Source organism: Maudiozyma barnettii, assembly GCF_903064755.1.
Source record: "Maudiozyma barnettii strain CLIB 1767 genome assembly, contig: KABA2_03, whole genome shotgun sequence".
Lineage (NCBI taxonomy): Eukaryota > Fungi > Ascomycota > Saccharomycetes > Saccharomycetales > Saccharomycetaceae > Maudiozyma > Maudiozyma barnettii.
Window position 1 is genome coordinate 895435 of NW_024545240.1, and position 16719 is coordinate 912153.

A 16719-nucleotide genomic window follows, 5' to 3' on the forward strand; every position below is an offset into this window, starting at 1 on the left:
ACTAGTAATACAACTTTTCTGTCAAAATCCTTTAAACAAAGGGATCCCCGCAAAGGCCAACGGCTAACATCACGAGCCACGAAAGATGCACAGGGTTTGGCACAAAACTTTCCATTAAACGCGACGGAATCCCCTCCCCCCATCATCAGGGAACACCAGAATTGCCGCGCCATTCCATGCTTTGCGGCGGAAACCCAGAGAAAAGCATCACGGCTCTTTTGCCGACGGAAACAAAACTGCTATTAATTTCATATTCCACTGCGACGACCTCTCTGTGGACAACTCAGCTCCATAGGAAAAAGAAAATTGAGCGGGGACGCACCCACACACCCCACCCAGCCCCGTAGCCAATGGAATTAGAAAATTAAGACACATAAATAATTCGGTTGTCGACTATTTCGACAGTGAAAGACAGACGGGAAAAGCCTCCTCTCCTCATCGTAAAAGACGGGAAAGAAAATCAAATTGCGTGGTGAAAAAATTCTGTTTTATTGTTTGTTTGTGCGGCACTTGCTGTAGAACAAAACCAAAAATATTGATCAGCAACGACGTAACACATTCTTTTGTATTGGATGAACTAATCCCTCTCTCTCTCTCTCTATTAATTTAGCTTCACCCATTTTTTTCTGATGGTTTTTGAATACCTTCCCTGGGGAGGTTTACCTTGCTGGCTCAACTTTTACCTCGCAAACTGAAAATTTTTCTTTCTTAGTAACTTCATATTGCTTCGGTAAAGATACGTTTTTGGAAAGGATGGATGGGTCATACATATTTTAAACTGTTCATAATCCTTGCTATATAAGAAATTAATTAAGTATTTTAATATAAATAATTGAGACACCCTCTTTTTTGTTTATTTGTTTAATAGTTTGATTTCTCATTACTCTAATTATATAGATATAATAAAAAATAGTTCCTTTGACTAATTTCATATACTTAGAACAAGGATAAGAAGTTACAAACTCACTCACTTACTCACACCTTTGAATAGTCATAAAATTATACAAATTTTAAAGTGGTTTTTTGAAGTCATTCATATTGTATTTCCTCTAATTGTTAATTGTTAATATCCTGAACAGTTTGTTTGTTTGCATAAATTAAAAAAAAGAATATTAGTCACCTCTTTTGTTTTTTCAACCTTGAAATATTATTGGTTTTATTCTTATATAAAAGTGAACAAAGTATTCCTGGAAAAATTACAATAAAGATAATACAAATTACATTTAATTAATTGTTACTATTATTAATTATCATCGTCATATACACATACACATACACATACACATTTAATTATGGGCAGGTTTAGAAATCTAATAAGGTCCAAGAAAGAAGTGGATTCAGATGAAGATATTTCTTCAATTCAAGATACTGGATCCCCAAAAATTGAATATTCTAACGATAAAATTGAAATACTACAAACAGAATCTGCTATCACTGATCCTCATGATATGAAATCTTTAAAGAAAAAACAATATCAATCTAATGGATTCGATATTCATTCTATTAGTGATTCTTTAGCCCATAGAGGTACCAATATCGATGAAGACGATACGGAAGAAGCTGAAGTACATGATACTCAAGTTAAACGTGCCTTGAAAGAACGTCATACGAGTATGATTGCTCTTGGTGGTACTATTGGTACTGGTTTATTCGTCGGTATCGCTACACCTTTGGCATCTTCAGGTCCAGTAGGTTCATTGATTGCTTATATTTTTATGGGTTCTATCATTTATTTTGTTACACAATCTCTAGGTGAAATGGCGACTTTTATCCCTGTTACTTCCTCGATTACTGTATTCTCAAAAAGATTCTTATCACCTGCATTTGGTGTTGCAAACGGTTATATGTATTGGTTTAATTGGGCTATTACTTACGCTGTAGAAGTCTCTGTTATAGGTCAAGTTATTGAATATTGGACTACTACAGTACCTTTGGGTGTATGGATTGCTATCTTTTGGGTTCTAATCACTTTAATGAATTTCTTCCCTGTGAGAGTTTATGGTGAAATTGAATTTTGGGTGGCTGCTGTTAAAGTTGTTGCCATTGTCGGTTATTTAATTTATGCTTTAATTATTGTCTGTGGTGGTTCTCATCAAGGTCCAATTGGGTTCCGTTATTGGAGAAATCCAGGTCCTTGGGGTCCAGGTATCATTTCAGATGATAAAAATGAAGCTAGATTCCTTGGTTGGGTTGCATCCCTAATTAATGCTGCTTTCACTTATCAAGGTACTGAATTGGTCGGTATTACCGCTGGTGAAGCTGCTAATCCAAGAAAGGCTGTGCCTCGTGCTATCAACAAAGTCGTGTTTAGAATTGTCTTATTTTATATTATGTCCTTATTCTTCATTGGTTTATTGGTTCCATACAACGATCCACGTCTTGCTTCAGATACTGCTGTTATTGCCTCTTCCCCATTCGTTATCTCTATCACTAACGCTGGTACAAGAGCTTTACCACATATTTTCAACGCTATTGTTTTGATCACCGTCATGTCTGCCGCTAATTCCAATGTCTACGTTGGGTCTCGTGTCCTATACGCCTTGGCTCAAACGGGTAATGCCCCAAAGGTTTACTCTTACGTCACACGTTATGGTGTTCCATATATGGGTGTCTTAACCACTGCCGCTTTAGGTCTATTAGCCTTCTTGGTCGTTAATAACAATGCTAACGTTGCCTTCAACTGGTTGGTTAACATTTCCACATTGGCTGGGTTATGTGCTTGGGTATTCATCTCTTTATCTCATATCAGATTCATGGCTGCATTGAGGTACCGTGGTATCTCTAGAGATGATTTGCCATTCAAAGCTAAATTCATGCCTTGGGGTGCATATTACGCTACTTTCTTTGTCACTGTCATTATTTTCATTCAAGGTTTCCAAGCCTTCTCACCAACATTCAAAGTTGCTGATTTCTTTACCTCATATATCTCGTTGATTATTTTAGTTGTATTGTTTTCAGGTTGTCAACTATACTATAGGTGTAGATTCTTCTGGAAGGTTGAAGATATCGATATCGACACCGACAGAAGAGAAATTGAAGCCATTGTCTGGGAAGACGATGAACCAAAGACTGCTTGGGACAAGTTTTGGGCAGCAGTCGCATAAGCATACTACAACTGTGTTCGCATTTATTGCTTATAACAATTATGTGTTCACTATTAATGATAATAACATCCTTACATATTTCTAAAGAAAGAAAAAGAACTGGACAAGGACAGAATATTTCCATATAGTATCCTTGGTTCTTTGAAAGAGCATTTTTTACTTACTACATTATAATAATATTAATGAACAATATAGGGTTACAGTGGGAGATATGCACAACTTACATTGCATTACTGCTTGTCCTCTACATATACACAAATTTATATATTTACATTACTACATACATTTAAAATAATATTAAAAATAATCTAGAAACAATTACATCAAATCAGTTTTAAATGAATGTGGCCTTGTTTTGTTTACATTGACTATATCCATTGTTACAGTTGAAGCAAAAATGTTAACTAAAATTTTTACGTCTCATTGTTTAGAAGATACGTAACATGTTATTGTTTTTCCCTCTATTCTTTGTTTTGTTCGCCTCATACATTATTTGATTTATATTTGTCGTGTTGTTGTTGGCATTTTTTACCGTGAGAAGGGAGAGGGAAAGAAAAAAACAATATCAGAGGCAGACAGAGAGAAGGCATTGAAATTTATTAAGACTGACATTATTAGAAACAAAGGTCAAGGTTATAACCAAACACATAACGGTCTGTAATTATTCTTTTGGTTTTTATCTCTGGTGGAAGCAGTGTGAAATTTTTCATTAAGGATCCTTTTATTCAACAAAGTTACATTTTATTGGTGTGTTTCTCATTTTTACAACTGTTGTTTTTTATGGAAATTAAGATCTCCCTTTGATCGATAATAATCACACATATTTGCAAACAACTTTCAAGAAAATAGCACATAATTTCACCACTTTTTGATATATATACGGCATAACACAATGGGTATAGAGACTCCTCCTGTGGATACTGAGGTTCAGATGTCTACAGAGAGCCTACCAAAGAGAGAAAGCACAACGCAACTCAGTGAGAATGAGAAATTGTTAGAGTTTATTAACTCATCTCAATTCTCTTTATATGATTGCATTGAACTGATATGTACTTATTCAAATAATGTGGGGATTCATTACTATTTGTGTCAGAAATTATTATCATTCCCACATTCTGAATTACAATTCTATATTCCACAATTAGTTCAAGTATTACTTACAATTGAGACAGAATCCATGGCGTTAGAAGATTTAATATTGAAATTAAAGAATGAAAATCCTCATTTTGCATTGTTGACCTTCTGGCAATTACAAGCTCTTTTAGCTGATTTATCCCTGGATCCAGAATCATATGGGTTTCAAGTAGCGAGAAGGGTATTAAATGAATTGCAAAGTAGTCTTTTCAATATTAACTCCATAGAGGATGAAAAAAAAATACAAAAGATACATGAAAATGTTGCACCTGCATTAGTTCTGGCATCGATGATGATGTCATGTATGGCTTCGCCCGAAATGGCATCTATGGCGAAGCCAATGGTAGAATCTCAAGGTAGAAGACAAAAGGCATACGTCTTTAAATTAGCTAAGAGTGCAATGAGAGACTTCACTAAAAATATTACACTCAAGAATACAAAACTTAATAAACAAACGTTTTATAGATCGTCATCAAAGGGGAAGAAAAGAGATGTCAATACAATTTCCTTACCGGATACTCCGGTTGATATTGTTGATGCGGTCACTACTAAAGAAGATACTAATTTTAGGAAACCAAGGAAGAAGGATGAAGAAAGAGAACATTCTTTGAATTTTGATATTATTGATGATGTTGGGGAACAAATGTTCTCTGAAAAAATTTCAGGGTCAATTAAATTACCAAAGAGGAAAACTAAATTTGTGGATAATTCATATGTCCATAAAGTTTACGGTAATAAAACTGTTAGCGAACATGAACATCATGAACTTGAACTTGATGATAACACAATTGTCGTGGGTAGCTCTGTTGTTAATGATGAAGAACATCTAGTCGATAGTCCTGAATCTCAGAGGAAGAAGACAGGACTGGAAGCATTGAAAGCCAAAGATCAATATACCAGTTCAATGCCAAACTTACATAAAGTTGATATTCCCAGATCATCTGCATCATATGGATCACCAGAGAGGAAAGCTCCGAAGTTTATACGTTCGAATTCTCAACCACCTACTGAAAATACATTAGCTCGAAGAGGAACTTTAACACGTAACCCTAGTCAACTGGAGATCGATATAAATAGAATTCCAATATCCAAGAGAATTAAAATTCTAAAGGCAAATTATTTCCGTTGTGCTACTCAGTTTGCGATTGCATTGGAATCTATCTCTCAACGACTTGCTCAGGTTCCTACCGAAGCACGTTTAAGTGCATTGAGAGCAGAATTATCCCTAATTAACAGAGATCTACCTGCAGAAGTTGATATTCCAACTTTGCTACCCCCAAATAAAAAGGGTCGACTTCATAAATTAGTAACCATCACTGCTAGTGAAGCACAGGTGTTGAACTCTGCTGAGAAAGTTCCATATTTATTATTGATTGAATATTTGAGAGATGAATTCGATTTCGACCCTACTACGGATGATAACATCATGGTTCTGAAAAAGTCTAATTGTTCTAAAAGTACACCACTTTTCGATCTAAATTATTTGAGTAAGAAAAGAGATAGAGAGACGGGAATGTTTTCGTTAGCAGATTCTACAGATGCCCTTGTTGGCGATGAAGAGTTATCTGATGGTATTCTAAGATCTAGTAGTAATCCTTTGCAACACACATCCAGTCTACCAGAAGTACAGCATCGTGAAATGGACCTTGGAGACTTATCAATGGTTCGTGTGAAGAACCAAACAGATGCGGAAGCTTACAGAAGCTCAATTGTTTTAAAAGCTGCTTCAAATGTACCAGTAATACCTGATGATACTCAAGACAGAAGTCCAGATCTTGCTTTTGCGCAAAATATGGATGAAGTGATTGATAAGAGAAGCGCTGATTCCAAAGAATTCCACAGAGAAACAGATGACCTTGCAGATCAAATGAGAATATCGGCATTAATGTTAGCTCAATTGGATAATTCTCCCCAACAATTATCAGATTCGACAAATCAAATTCGTGCACAGATTATAGCATCTATGAAGGAAGTTCAGGATAAGTTTGGTTACCGTGATTTAGAGGCAATGCATGGTGAAGCTGGTGAACGTAAATTGGAGAATGATTTGAAGACTGGTGGTATCGATACTTCTTATTTAGGTGAAGACTGGAATACAAGAAAGGAGAGAATTAGAAAGACATCTGAATATGGTCATTTAGAAAACTGGGATCTTTGTTCTGTCATTGCAAAGTCCGGTGATGATTTAAGGCAAGAAGCCTTTGCTTGTCAAATCATACAAGCTATGGCGCAGATATGGAATAAAGAAAAGAGCGATATATGGGTGAAAAAAATGAGAATCTTAATTACGAGTGCTACAACTGGTCTAGTTGAAACAATTACTAATGCAGTTTCCGTTCATAGTATAAAGAAATCCTTAACCAAAAAAATGATTGAAGATGGTGAACTAGATGAACGTGGTGGAATTGCTAGTATAAGAGATCATTTTATTCGTGCATTCGGTGATCCAAATGGGTTCAAATTTAGAAGAGCACAAGATAATTTTGCATGTTCTTTGGCGGCATATTCTCTAATCTGTTACATTCTTAGGGTCAAAGATAGACATAACGGTAATATTATGATTGATAATGAAGGTCACGTAATCCATATTGATTTTGGATTTATGTTATCCAACTCACCAGGTTCGGTCGGTTTTGAAGCTGCTCCATTTAAATTTACCTACGAGTACGTTGATGTTCTCGGTGGTTTACAAGGTGATGCGTATAAGAAATATGTTAGATTAATGCAAGAAGGTTTCAGAGCATTAAGGAAACAGGCCAACCAAATTGTTTCCATGTGTGAAATTATGCAAAAGGATAACATGCAACCATGTTTTGAAGCTGGTGATCAAACCAGTGTCCAATTAAGACAGCGTTTCCATCTTGACGTAAATGATGATGAAGTGGACAATTTTGTTGAAACATTCTTAATTGGAAAATCTCTGGGTAGTGTTTACACTAGATTATATGACCAATTCCAATTGATAACCCAAGGTATTTACAGTTAGAACGAACGCTAATAATGGACATGATAGTTATAAAAAGCAAGTAACAAAAACAGCATACATATATACAATTAATTAATGAAATCATACATAAAGCATTTGTAAAGTCGACACTAGGTTGTCATTCATATATACATAATAATAATAAACAGACAAATAAGAAAATGAGTCACTCTACATTGTTTGGAAATATCACTTTATATTTATAGAATTTTATAGAATTTGAAGATGAATTCTTAAATTCAAATTATTTCTGTTCAGTTTATTATGTTGTCATTATTAGTAATTCGTTTTTCCAGATAATTGAATAATAACTTGTTGTGATGTAAAAGCTCTCGTTAACGTGCCAGCGTTTGTTTACATATACGTTCTAAAAAACTGAATTTCTTATTTTTATAATATTTTAAGTTTCTCAATTATCTAAGAACTTTCAAAACTATAACCTTTACATGGAACGAGTTAAGAAAAAAAAAATATTAAAATACAAATTTGAAATCTTATTAAATTAAATATATAATAAGTTGATTCCTATATACATAAGTTGGCTCAACCTATAAGTTCGGTAGTAGCCATTACATATATATAAAAATATAATTCGGCAATTCAATGATAAAAGAAAACTCAATAGAAGAAAAATTCTATTCGTGAGGTAATCTAATACTTCTTAATAACTGAATATATTGTAGTGGCATTATAACGAATTTCTGATTTTCGATTAGTAGCCTATAGTTATGTCAATTAATACTTTAAATCATTATGCTATCTACGTAGAGCTGCAAATCTTTTCTTTAAATCTTCTAGTTCCGTATCTTCGTTCTTATTATCCAGCTTTTTCTTTTGATGAACTATTTTAACATCTTTCTTTATTTCTTTTGGAATTATTAGATCCTTCTTCATCGTTTCACTATTTTGTCTAGGTTTCCGTACTGTAATAGGTGTGTGTTCATCGTTCTCATCTAATGCAGCATCATTATCTATTGCCACAATAGCCTTTTTATCATCCTGCTTAGATATACTCTGATTTTTCTTCGGGACACTGTTACCGTTGTTACCATTCTCATCATCTGTTTGATCTTCATTATCTCCATTAATATCGTCTGTCTTTTCACTATCTACAACAGATTCATCTTCCTCCTCCTCTTCATCATCAGTTAATTGGCTATATGGAGTATCGTAGGTACGGGAGATCTCCTTCAAATAAAGTACTACGAGATCTTCCGGTGGAAGATTTGGAGAACATTTCTTAAGGACCTTATCAGGAACACCAACTTTCTCCTCTAAAATGACTTTTAAAAAATCTTGACCAAATTTAAAAGTTAACAAGTCACGTAATTGTCCCAACTCTTTAACTTCACTAGCATGAAGGGAAGCATACACTAATGCTCTTACTGCCTCATTTATACCATCTTCTATATGATTTGTCAAAAGGTCAACTTCATCCTTAATACTGGTCAATATTGATACCCTTGCCAATAATAATTCACAATATAATTCTAATATTTCCAAAAGTTCAACGTGTATATCGTCGTTGATTAGTGTTTCAACACGGTAATGAGCTTTCTGTTCCTTACTTGCCATTAGTAACTGTGCCACATCTCTTCTATACTGCTTGGCAAGAGCTTGTTGTTTGTCCTGAGCATATCTCAGATACTGTATGCACATTCTAAGACATGTCTTCAATTTTACCTATCGGAACGTTGTTAGTTTTTATTATTCGTATAGAGTCAAAGCTATAAACTTTGAACTGAGTTATATAGAAAAAAATTCCAATGGGCACATACTTGATAAGGGATTTGGTTTGGTGGCATCTTCTAATTAGAGTCGACTATGTAAATAACAAATGGTGTACTTATTATTATTATTATTATTATTAGTAGTAGTAGTAGTAATAGCAGTTGTAGTTACAATGGCTAATGTGTTCCATTTGTATCCTTCCTATTCAAATATGCAAATTGCATTAAGTATCCCTTTAAATTGCCTCGAAGAATTTCAGATTACGCGGAACAAGCAAAATATTGACATTTGATGAAGAAGTATCATACTAATAGTGTTTGTTGCATTTTCTAAATTAGAGTGAAATTAATATATATATTGGTTATAGAATTCTAAAAATTTTCATATATGACATCTTATATCTCTAATTGAAAGAAATCTTTACGTTCTATAACATGACAACACCCACATTACTACGCTTAACAGTGTCGTAACTCTTATCATCTTTTAGACCGCCCCCGATTGGGAAGGCCTTGTAATTGAACAAATAGAAATTCAAGAAACCGTCACCTGGACCAAATTTCAAGTCTTCTAAAAATAATGTATTATCTTGAGATGTCAAAGCGTTGAAGACATCCATGTTCGCACGCTTAGCTAAGATAGTGGCATCACTTATTAAACTGTTTAATCTTGTCTTTAATGCCTTTGTAGCATCCTCAGAAAATCTGTCATCGAATCCCAAATCTGCATCAGATGCATAATAAAATAGATAACCTATACCTAATTCTGAATGCACATCATGTTCCAGCACAGTAAAAGGTAAAGAATAAAATGAAAAGAAATCTGATATTTTACCATCTTCATTTTCAACTACATAGGTGAAAATTACTTTTTTATTTTCTGGGATATATTCCTTCCCATAACTACCTAAGAACCAATGGGTGAACTCTTCTTGGTTAAAAGATTGAACCAACTCGAAACGAGATTCGTACTTGTCAAAGAGAGTCATCATTTGACTGACATCCTTCAATTCCATGGGTCTCAGATTTTTAGTCTTGGTATCCTTTGGTAGAGTATATAGTGCTACCATTTCAGCAGCAGTTTTACCAGCTGGTACATCTGTAAATCCAACTTCCTGCAATTTATTCCAATTGATAGGACGATGGGCATAACGACATGTAGTTACAGGTGAAGGCAACACAACACCTGCGGTGTATAGTGCTTGCCAGATATTTTGTTTGTTGACTCTTCTGGTGATTTCCTTGATAAGTACTGGTGTCATTCTCTTGGATCTCAATTGTTTATGAACGCATAAGAAATTAATTTCTACACTTGGGACGTTTTTTCCTCTAACTGTTAGATTAATTGGAATCGCTGAAATGAATGCGACAAGTTTTCCTGTCGTTTTCACTCTGACACCTACATTCCATTCCTCTCTCCATCCAGGTGGCTTCAAAGCCCAATGGAAAAATTCTTTAGTATAATTGAATCTAAAGGAAGCATCCTTGTCCTCCACATAATTTTCATTCAGTAAAATGAAGACATCTTCCATCTGGTGTTTGTCATTGATATCAACTGTGCTCCATTCGAACTCCCCTAACATTGGGTAAGGTTCATCTCTAACGTCAGCAGGTGTTTTTGTAATATCAATTGGACCCTCCTTATCAATTGCTTCATCGAATTTCTGAACTGGCTGAGTCTTCCAGAATTTATAATCTTTCATATCCTTTCTTTGTTGATCTGTCAATTTTGACAGATCACCTTGGTTGAGCTGTAGTAATTTCAACAGGTCCTCTAGTTTCTTTTGATCCATCTTTGCGTTGTATTTTTCAAGTGATACCTTTATATGCTAACTTACCGACACTATATTGGTCAACATTCAACAGAAATATACATATATATTTCACAATAAGAACATATGTTGTACCTTTTCTATCTATAATTAAGAGGGTTACCCCAGATTGACTAGGTTCGTTCCAGGTTGTTAGAAGTTTCAGCCTCCCATTATTCAAGGTGGTACTGGAAGATCATGTACTACGAAGAGCTGAAAATTTTTCTTTTTTGGTTTCTTGAAAAATATGGTGAAGCTGGCGATGCCCTGAACCGTGAAGATTTGTGCGATGAGCTGACTTGGGTGATACTATAGTCCATCAAGACAATTGTAGTAAGTGTGAAATATAGTAGTAAGTGTAATTAGTTTTGCATATATATACAGCTTGTTGAAGTAATGAATATATAAGGATTCATAGCTTTGTACAGGTTCTGAGAAATTACTCTCTTTTTGACAGTAATACTATAAAGACACATACCAAGAATATATTAGCTTCTAATAAAAATGATTTCTGCTACAGCTTGGGTCCCTAGAGGATATGCTTCTGAATTTCCAGAAAAGTATGAATTAGATGATGCTGAAGTAAAAAGAATTGAAAATATGGCTAACTTAAACCTGAATGAAATCGATGTAGAAGAAGCCGAAAGATTAGCTGCTGAAGAAGCTAAGGCAAACGAGGATAACAATGACGACGACGAAGGTGTAGGACAAGCAGAAGGTGATGATGCTGCTACTGAATCTGCATACAATAATCAGAATGCACTAAGAGATCAAGCAGATATAGATAATGATATGAAAGAATATGAAATCGAGGAAGCTCAATACACTGAATCTAATGGTGAAGGTGAAGACGTCACAATGTTCCCTGGTTTAGCCAATGATAACATTAAGTTTCACGAAGGTGAAAATGGTGAGGATCCATATTTGTCTTTACCAACTGAAACTGAAAACACAGAAGAAAAACAAGAATTACAAGTGTATCCAAATGATAACATGGTCTTGGCTACAAGAACTGAAGATGACGTTTCTTATTTGGATGTATATGTTTATGATGATGGTGCTGGTTTCCACAGTGATGAAATTCCTCAAGAACAAGGTGATGAAATCGATCCAGATGTTGCAAAGGGTCTTGTGAGAGACTCTTCTTTATACGTCCACCATGATTTGATGTTACCAGCTTTCCCATTATGTACTGAATGGATCAATTACAGACCAGGTAGCAATGACAATGATAGTGTCGCTAATTTTGCTGCCATTGGTACATTTGACCCACAAATCGAAATCTGGAATTTGGATTGTGTTGAAAAAGCTTTCCCAGATATGATTCTAGGTGAACCTACAGACAACTCCATTTCATCATTACAAGGGCAAAAGAAAAAGAAAAAGAGTAAAGGTCAACACATCACCACTCATCATACGGATGCAGTGTTATCCATGGCTCATAATAAACAGTTCCGTTCTGTTTTAGCTTCGACTTCTGCTGATCACACTGTAAAATTATGGGATCTTAACAACGGTAATGCCGTCCGTTCTCTTGCATCTATCCACAGCAATAAAAATGTTTCTGCATCCCAATGGCATCAAACTAACGGTTCAATCTTATTGACTGCTGGTTACGATTCACGTGTGGCTCTATCTGATGTTAGAATTTCAAATGAATCCGAAATGTCTAAGTACTGGTCTGTATCTAAAGGTGAAGAAATCGAAACTGCTGTCTTTGCCGATGAAAATATAATATTATGTGGTACTGACTCTGGTAATGTCTATTCATTTGATATCAGAAATAATGCCGAATCTAGACCAGTATGGACCTTGAAGGCTCATGACTCTGGTGTCTCTACACTTTCTGTAAACAATTTTATTCCTGGTTTAATGAGTACAGGTGCTATGGGTGAAAAGGTTGTCAAGTTATGGAAATTTCCAACTAGTGAAGAAAGCTCTAATAAAGGACCAAACATGGTTTTATCTCGTGACTTTGATGTTGGTAATGTATTAACCACATCTTTTGCCTCAGATATCGAAATATCAGGTACTATGGTTATCGGTGGTGTTAATAAGGGTTTAAAGCTATGGGATGTCTTTTCCAACAGAACTGTTCGTAAGAGTTTCTCTGACGAATTACAAGGTGTCCAACAATTGGCCAGAGAAGAGGCAAAGAAACTAGGTAGAAGTTCAAGAATAGCAAGAAAATACATAAAGAACGACAACCCCGATACCGTCATGCAAATCGAGGACCAAGGTGAAGATGAGGAAGAGAGAGATGGAGAAGAATAGAACCCCAAAGAGGACCAAACTCCCGCAATTTATCCAAATTTACATTAATTTCGTCATCCATTTTCATTTTTTCATTTGCGCAATTGCATCTATGAGGTAATGTTTGTATTTTAACTATATAATATACACGATATCCCACGATATTGCAATAAATAGCAATAGTGAGATTGTCAGCACCCCCAACCATGTACAGTATTAAATAGAGAATACATAAATCATCATGATTTAACAAGAAATAGCATAGACCTAGTTCTGTCACAAACCACGACAAAGAGGAAGACCGTCCCAACGATATTTTTCATCCTGAATTCGATGAGATGGGCCGTCAAAAGTGATTGAAAATTTTTCGCAGTGAAATTTTTTTTTCTTAAAATTTTGCGATGAGTTTCCGAGACCTCGAGTGATTCTGAACCCCATCCTACATACACTGGGTAATGGAACCATTCGATAATGAGATGCACACTAAAACAATCGATATATCTTTTACTTTATATTTGTTATAATAGTTCTAGTTAGTATTTCAGATATCTTAGTTTGTTTGTATTTATAATATAAGTTAGTATCTATACTTAATCAAAAGAGACACCGTTATAGACGAAGTGATAATCATGGCTCCTATTGAATATCTATTATACGAAGAACCTACCGGTTACGCTATCTTCAAGGTCAAGCTACAACAAGACAACATTGGTGCTAAGCTTGCCGAAGTTCAACAAGAAATTAACGAATTCGGTTCCTTCACTAAGTTAGTTGAACTAGAATCCTTTGCTCCATTCAAAGGTGCAGCTGAAGCTTTAGAAAATGCTAATGATATCTCTGAAGGTCTAGTCTCCGAAAGTTTAAAATCCATCCTAGAGCTAAACTTACCAAAGGGTTCTAAGAGTAAGACTGTTACTTTAGCCATTTCTGATAAGAACTTGGGTCCATCCATTAAGGAAGTTTTCCCATACGTTGACTGTATTGCCAACGAATTAGCTCAAGATTTACTGCGTGGTGTCAGACTACATGGTGAAAAACTATTCAAAGGTTTACAACCAGGTGATTTAGACAGAGCCCAACTTGGTCTAGGTCATGCTTACTCCAGAGCTAAGGTGAAGTTCTCTGTTCAAAAGAACGATAACCATATCATTCAAGCCATTGCTTTGGTCGATCAATTAGACAAGGACATTAATACTTTTGCTATGAGAGTTAAAGAATGGTACGGTTGGCATTTCCCGGAATTAGCTAAGCTAGTTCCAGACAATTACACATTTGCCAAATTAGTTTTGTTCATTAAGGACAAGGCCTCTCTAGACGATGAATCGTTACATGACCTTGCTGCTTTGTTGAACGAAGATGCTGGTATTGCCCAAAGAGTTATCGACAATGCTCGTATTTCCATGGGTCAAGATATTTCTGAAGCTGATATGGACAACGTCTGCACATTTGCTCAAAGAGTTGTCAACCTAGTTGACTACAGAAGACAGTTATACGAATACTTATGTGAAAAGATGCACACTGTTGCTCCAAACTTGTCTGAATTGATTGGTGAAGTTATTGGTGCTAGATTAATTTCTCATGCTGGTTCTCTAACTAATCTTTCCAAGCAAGCTGCTTCAACTGTTCAAATTCTAGGTGCTGAAAAGGCTCTTTTCAGAGCTCTTAAGACCAAGGGTAACACTCCAAAGTATGGTTTGATCTACCACAGTGGTTTCATTGCCAAGGCATCTGCTAAGAACAAGGGTAGAATTTCTAGATACCTTGCTAACAAGTGTTCTATTGCTTCCAGAATTGATAACTACTCTGACGAACCAACTAACGCTTTCGGTACTGTTCTAAAGAAGCAAGTTGAACAAAGATTGGAATTCTACAACAGTGGTAAACCAACTTTGAAGAATGAAGTTGCTATCCAAGAAGCTATGGAACTCTATCACAAGGATCACCCAGAAGAAACTTCTGCTAAGGTAGAAAAAACTTCCTCTAAGAAGAGAAAGGCTGAATCTGATGATGATGAAGAAGAAGAAGAACAGGAAGAAAAGAAGAAGTCCAAGAAGGAAAAGAAAGATAAGAAGGAAAAGAAGGAAAAGAAAGATAAGAAGGAAAAGAAGGACAAAAAATCTAAGAAAGAAAAAAAGAGCAAGAAATGATATCAGTTAATTGATTGATATTTGTTGTATGCTTTTTTATTTACTTATATTTTCATTTATTTTCATTTTAGCAACTCGTCATCTCATCGTTTCAGAAAGCGAAACCAAAACTAAACCTCTTTTACATCAAATTTAAGGATAGACGATTATCCGTAACCACTTCCAATATATCTATGTACTGTATATTTAGCTTTATTATTTTTTGAAAATAGATATTGGAGTCAATATTAAATTTAGGTTGTTTGTTTCAAGGAACTAGATGTTCCAATATATATTAATAACAACTCAGTGCTGTGCTATAAACAATAAGTTTTATGTTGTGTATTTTATGTATTATTTAACATTCGTTATCAACTAAATATATAACCCAGATTGCGTGCTCATTGCAGATCCATCAAATCTCCAATATTTGTTGCATTCTTCGTAATACTTTTGAGTATCAATTCCACTATTCCATTGATTCATTAAAGCATGCACTAATACATTCATAGTTTCTAATGATATCTTTTCAAAACCTGTTGGGCCTTCACTTGGTACAATGATACTACTAAAATTTGAGACTGATCGAACAGCTGCATTCGATATTAGGGAACCAATAAATCCACTAACAAATTCTGGAGGGTTTAGGTCGCAAACAGAAGCTGTAATTGCTTTGGAATTCATGATTCTATCTGATGCACCAATCACAAACGTTTTCTTACAGTCGCTGAGAAGACTTGCTAGTTTTTTAGCAAGAATATTATCAAAAATAGGTGACAGTTTTAAAAAATTTTCATCTATGGATATTAACAGACTATTATTATTAGGGATATAAAATAGTGGGAACTCAAAACTAAAAGATTTCTGGTTTTCTTCATTTTTTTCGTTAGTTGCTGGGTCAAATTCATTTGGAAAGTTCTCATTAAAGTTCCAGGAATAACTCCCTTCACTCAAGCCGCTCTCTTCAAAGGATAATGCCATCCTAATTGAACCAATTTCTTTAATGTTAAGGAATTTTTTTGGAAACAAAGGATTCATAACCTTGGTTGTTATATAGACAATATCATAATCTTTCAAATCTAGTTCTGTAGGTAATGTAACAGTTGGTAATGGTAAACTTTGTAAGGATTCTTCTTTTGATGTTAGAATGGGATAATCCAATTCATGTCTTGGTATAGATAATTCATTCCATTGTTTAAACTAATATATCCAGTAGGAGCAATGATATCCACTTTAGTCACATTGGAAAAAGCCTACGAATATCATTCAAATAATACAAATATATGTTAGTAAAATGAAAAACTTAAGGGACTTTTAACACCGTATTGATCCTGTCTGCCCATTTAGGGCCCAGTTTAAGATTCCGTTGTTAATCAGAAATTTTAACATACAAGCATGGTAAATTTATTGTAATATATTAAGTAGGAATACTAAATCAATGCTATCGGTATTAGGAGTTGTTCCTTTTTTATTTTATTGAAAGCTCGTTGGTATCTTTAATACCTATTTAATATATATTTTTATAGCGCATCACCTAAATGTTACATTAAATCTTTTGATTTATTCACCAAGCGC

The 16719-nt window shown here is 34.8% G+C and overlaps 7 protein-coding genes across 7 annotated transcripts; 4 read left to right on the forward strand and 3 right to left on the reverse strand.

The window, feature by feature from the left end:
• Positions 1–1292: 1292 nt before the first annotated feature.
• Positions 1293–3104, forward strand: KABA2_03S09108 (amino acid permease; the record flags this gene model as incomplete). The annotated part of the gene is made up of 1 exon (XM_041549863.1): positions 1293–3104. One exon carries the CDS (start codon positions 1293–1295, stop codon positions 3102–3104), a length of 1812 nt encoding a protein of 603 aa, XP_041405797.1.
• Positions 3105–3996: 892 nt separating this feature from the next.
• Positions 3997–7224, forward strand: PIK1 (1-phosphatidylinositol 4-kinase; the record flags this gene model as incomplete). The annotated part of the gene is made up of 1 exon (XM_041549864.1): positions 3997–7224. One exon carries the CDS (start codon positions 3997–3999, stop codon positions 7222–7224), a length of 3228 nt encoding a protein of 1075 aa, XP_041405798.1.
• Positions 7225–7980: 756 nt separating this feature from the next.
• IST1 (Ist1p) lies at positions 7981–9029 on the reverse strand (the record flags this gene model as incomplete). The annotated part of the gene is made up of 2 exons (XM_041549865.1): positions 7981–8907; positions 9003–9029. The coding sequence occupies 2 exons, from the start codon at positions 9027–9029 to the stop codon at positions 7981–7983; spliced, it is 954 nt and encodes a 317-aa protein (XP_041405799.1).
• Positions 9030–9382: 353 nt separating this feature from the next.
• NMT1 (glycylpeptide N-tetradecanoyltransferase NMT1) lies at positions 9383–10747 on the reverse strand (the record flags this gene model as incomplete). The annotated part of the gene is made up of 1 exon (XM_041549866.1): positions 9383–10747. The coding sequence occupies one exon, from the start codon at positions 10745–10747 to the stop codon at positions 9383–9385; it is 1365 nt and encodes a 454-aa protein (XP_041405800.1).
• Positions 10748–11269: 522 nt separating this feature from the next.
• Positions 11270–13039, forward strand: PWP1 (rRNA-processing protein PWP1; the record flags this gene model as incomplete). Its single annotated transcript, XM_041549867.1, has 1 exon — positions 11270–13039. The coding sequence occupies one exon, from the start codon at positions 11270–11272 to the stop codon at positions 13037–13039; it is 1770 nt and encodes a 589-aa protein (XP_041405801.1).
• Positions 13040–13647: 608 nt separating this feature from the next.
• NOP56 (snoRNP complex protein NOP56) lies at positions 13648–15165 on the forward strand (the record flags this gene model as incomplete). The annotated part of the gene is made up of 1 exon (XM_041549868.1): positions 13648–15165. One exon carries the CDS (start codon positions 13648–13650, stop codon positions 15163–15165), a length of 1518 nt encoding a protein of 505 aa, XP_041405802.1.
• A 354-nt stretch (positions 15166–15519) lies between these two features.
• Positions 15520–16541, reverse strand: PBA1 (Pba1p; the record flags this gene model as incomplete). Its single annotated transcript, XM_041549869.1, has 2 exons — positions 15520–16344; positions 16536–16541. 2 exons carry the CDS (start codon positions 16539–16541, stop codon positions 15520–15522), a joined length of 831 nt encoding a protein of 276 aa, XP_041405803.1.
• Between the last annotated feature and the right edge of the window lie 178 nt (positions 16542–16719).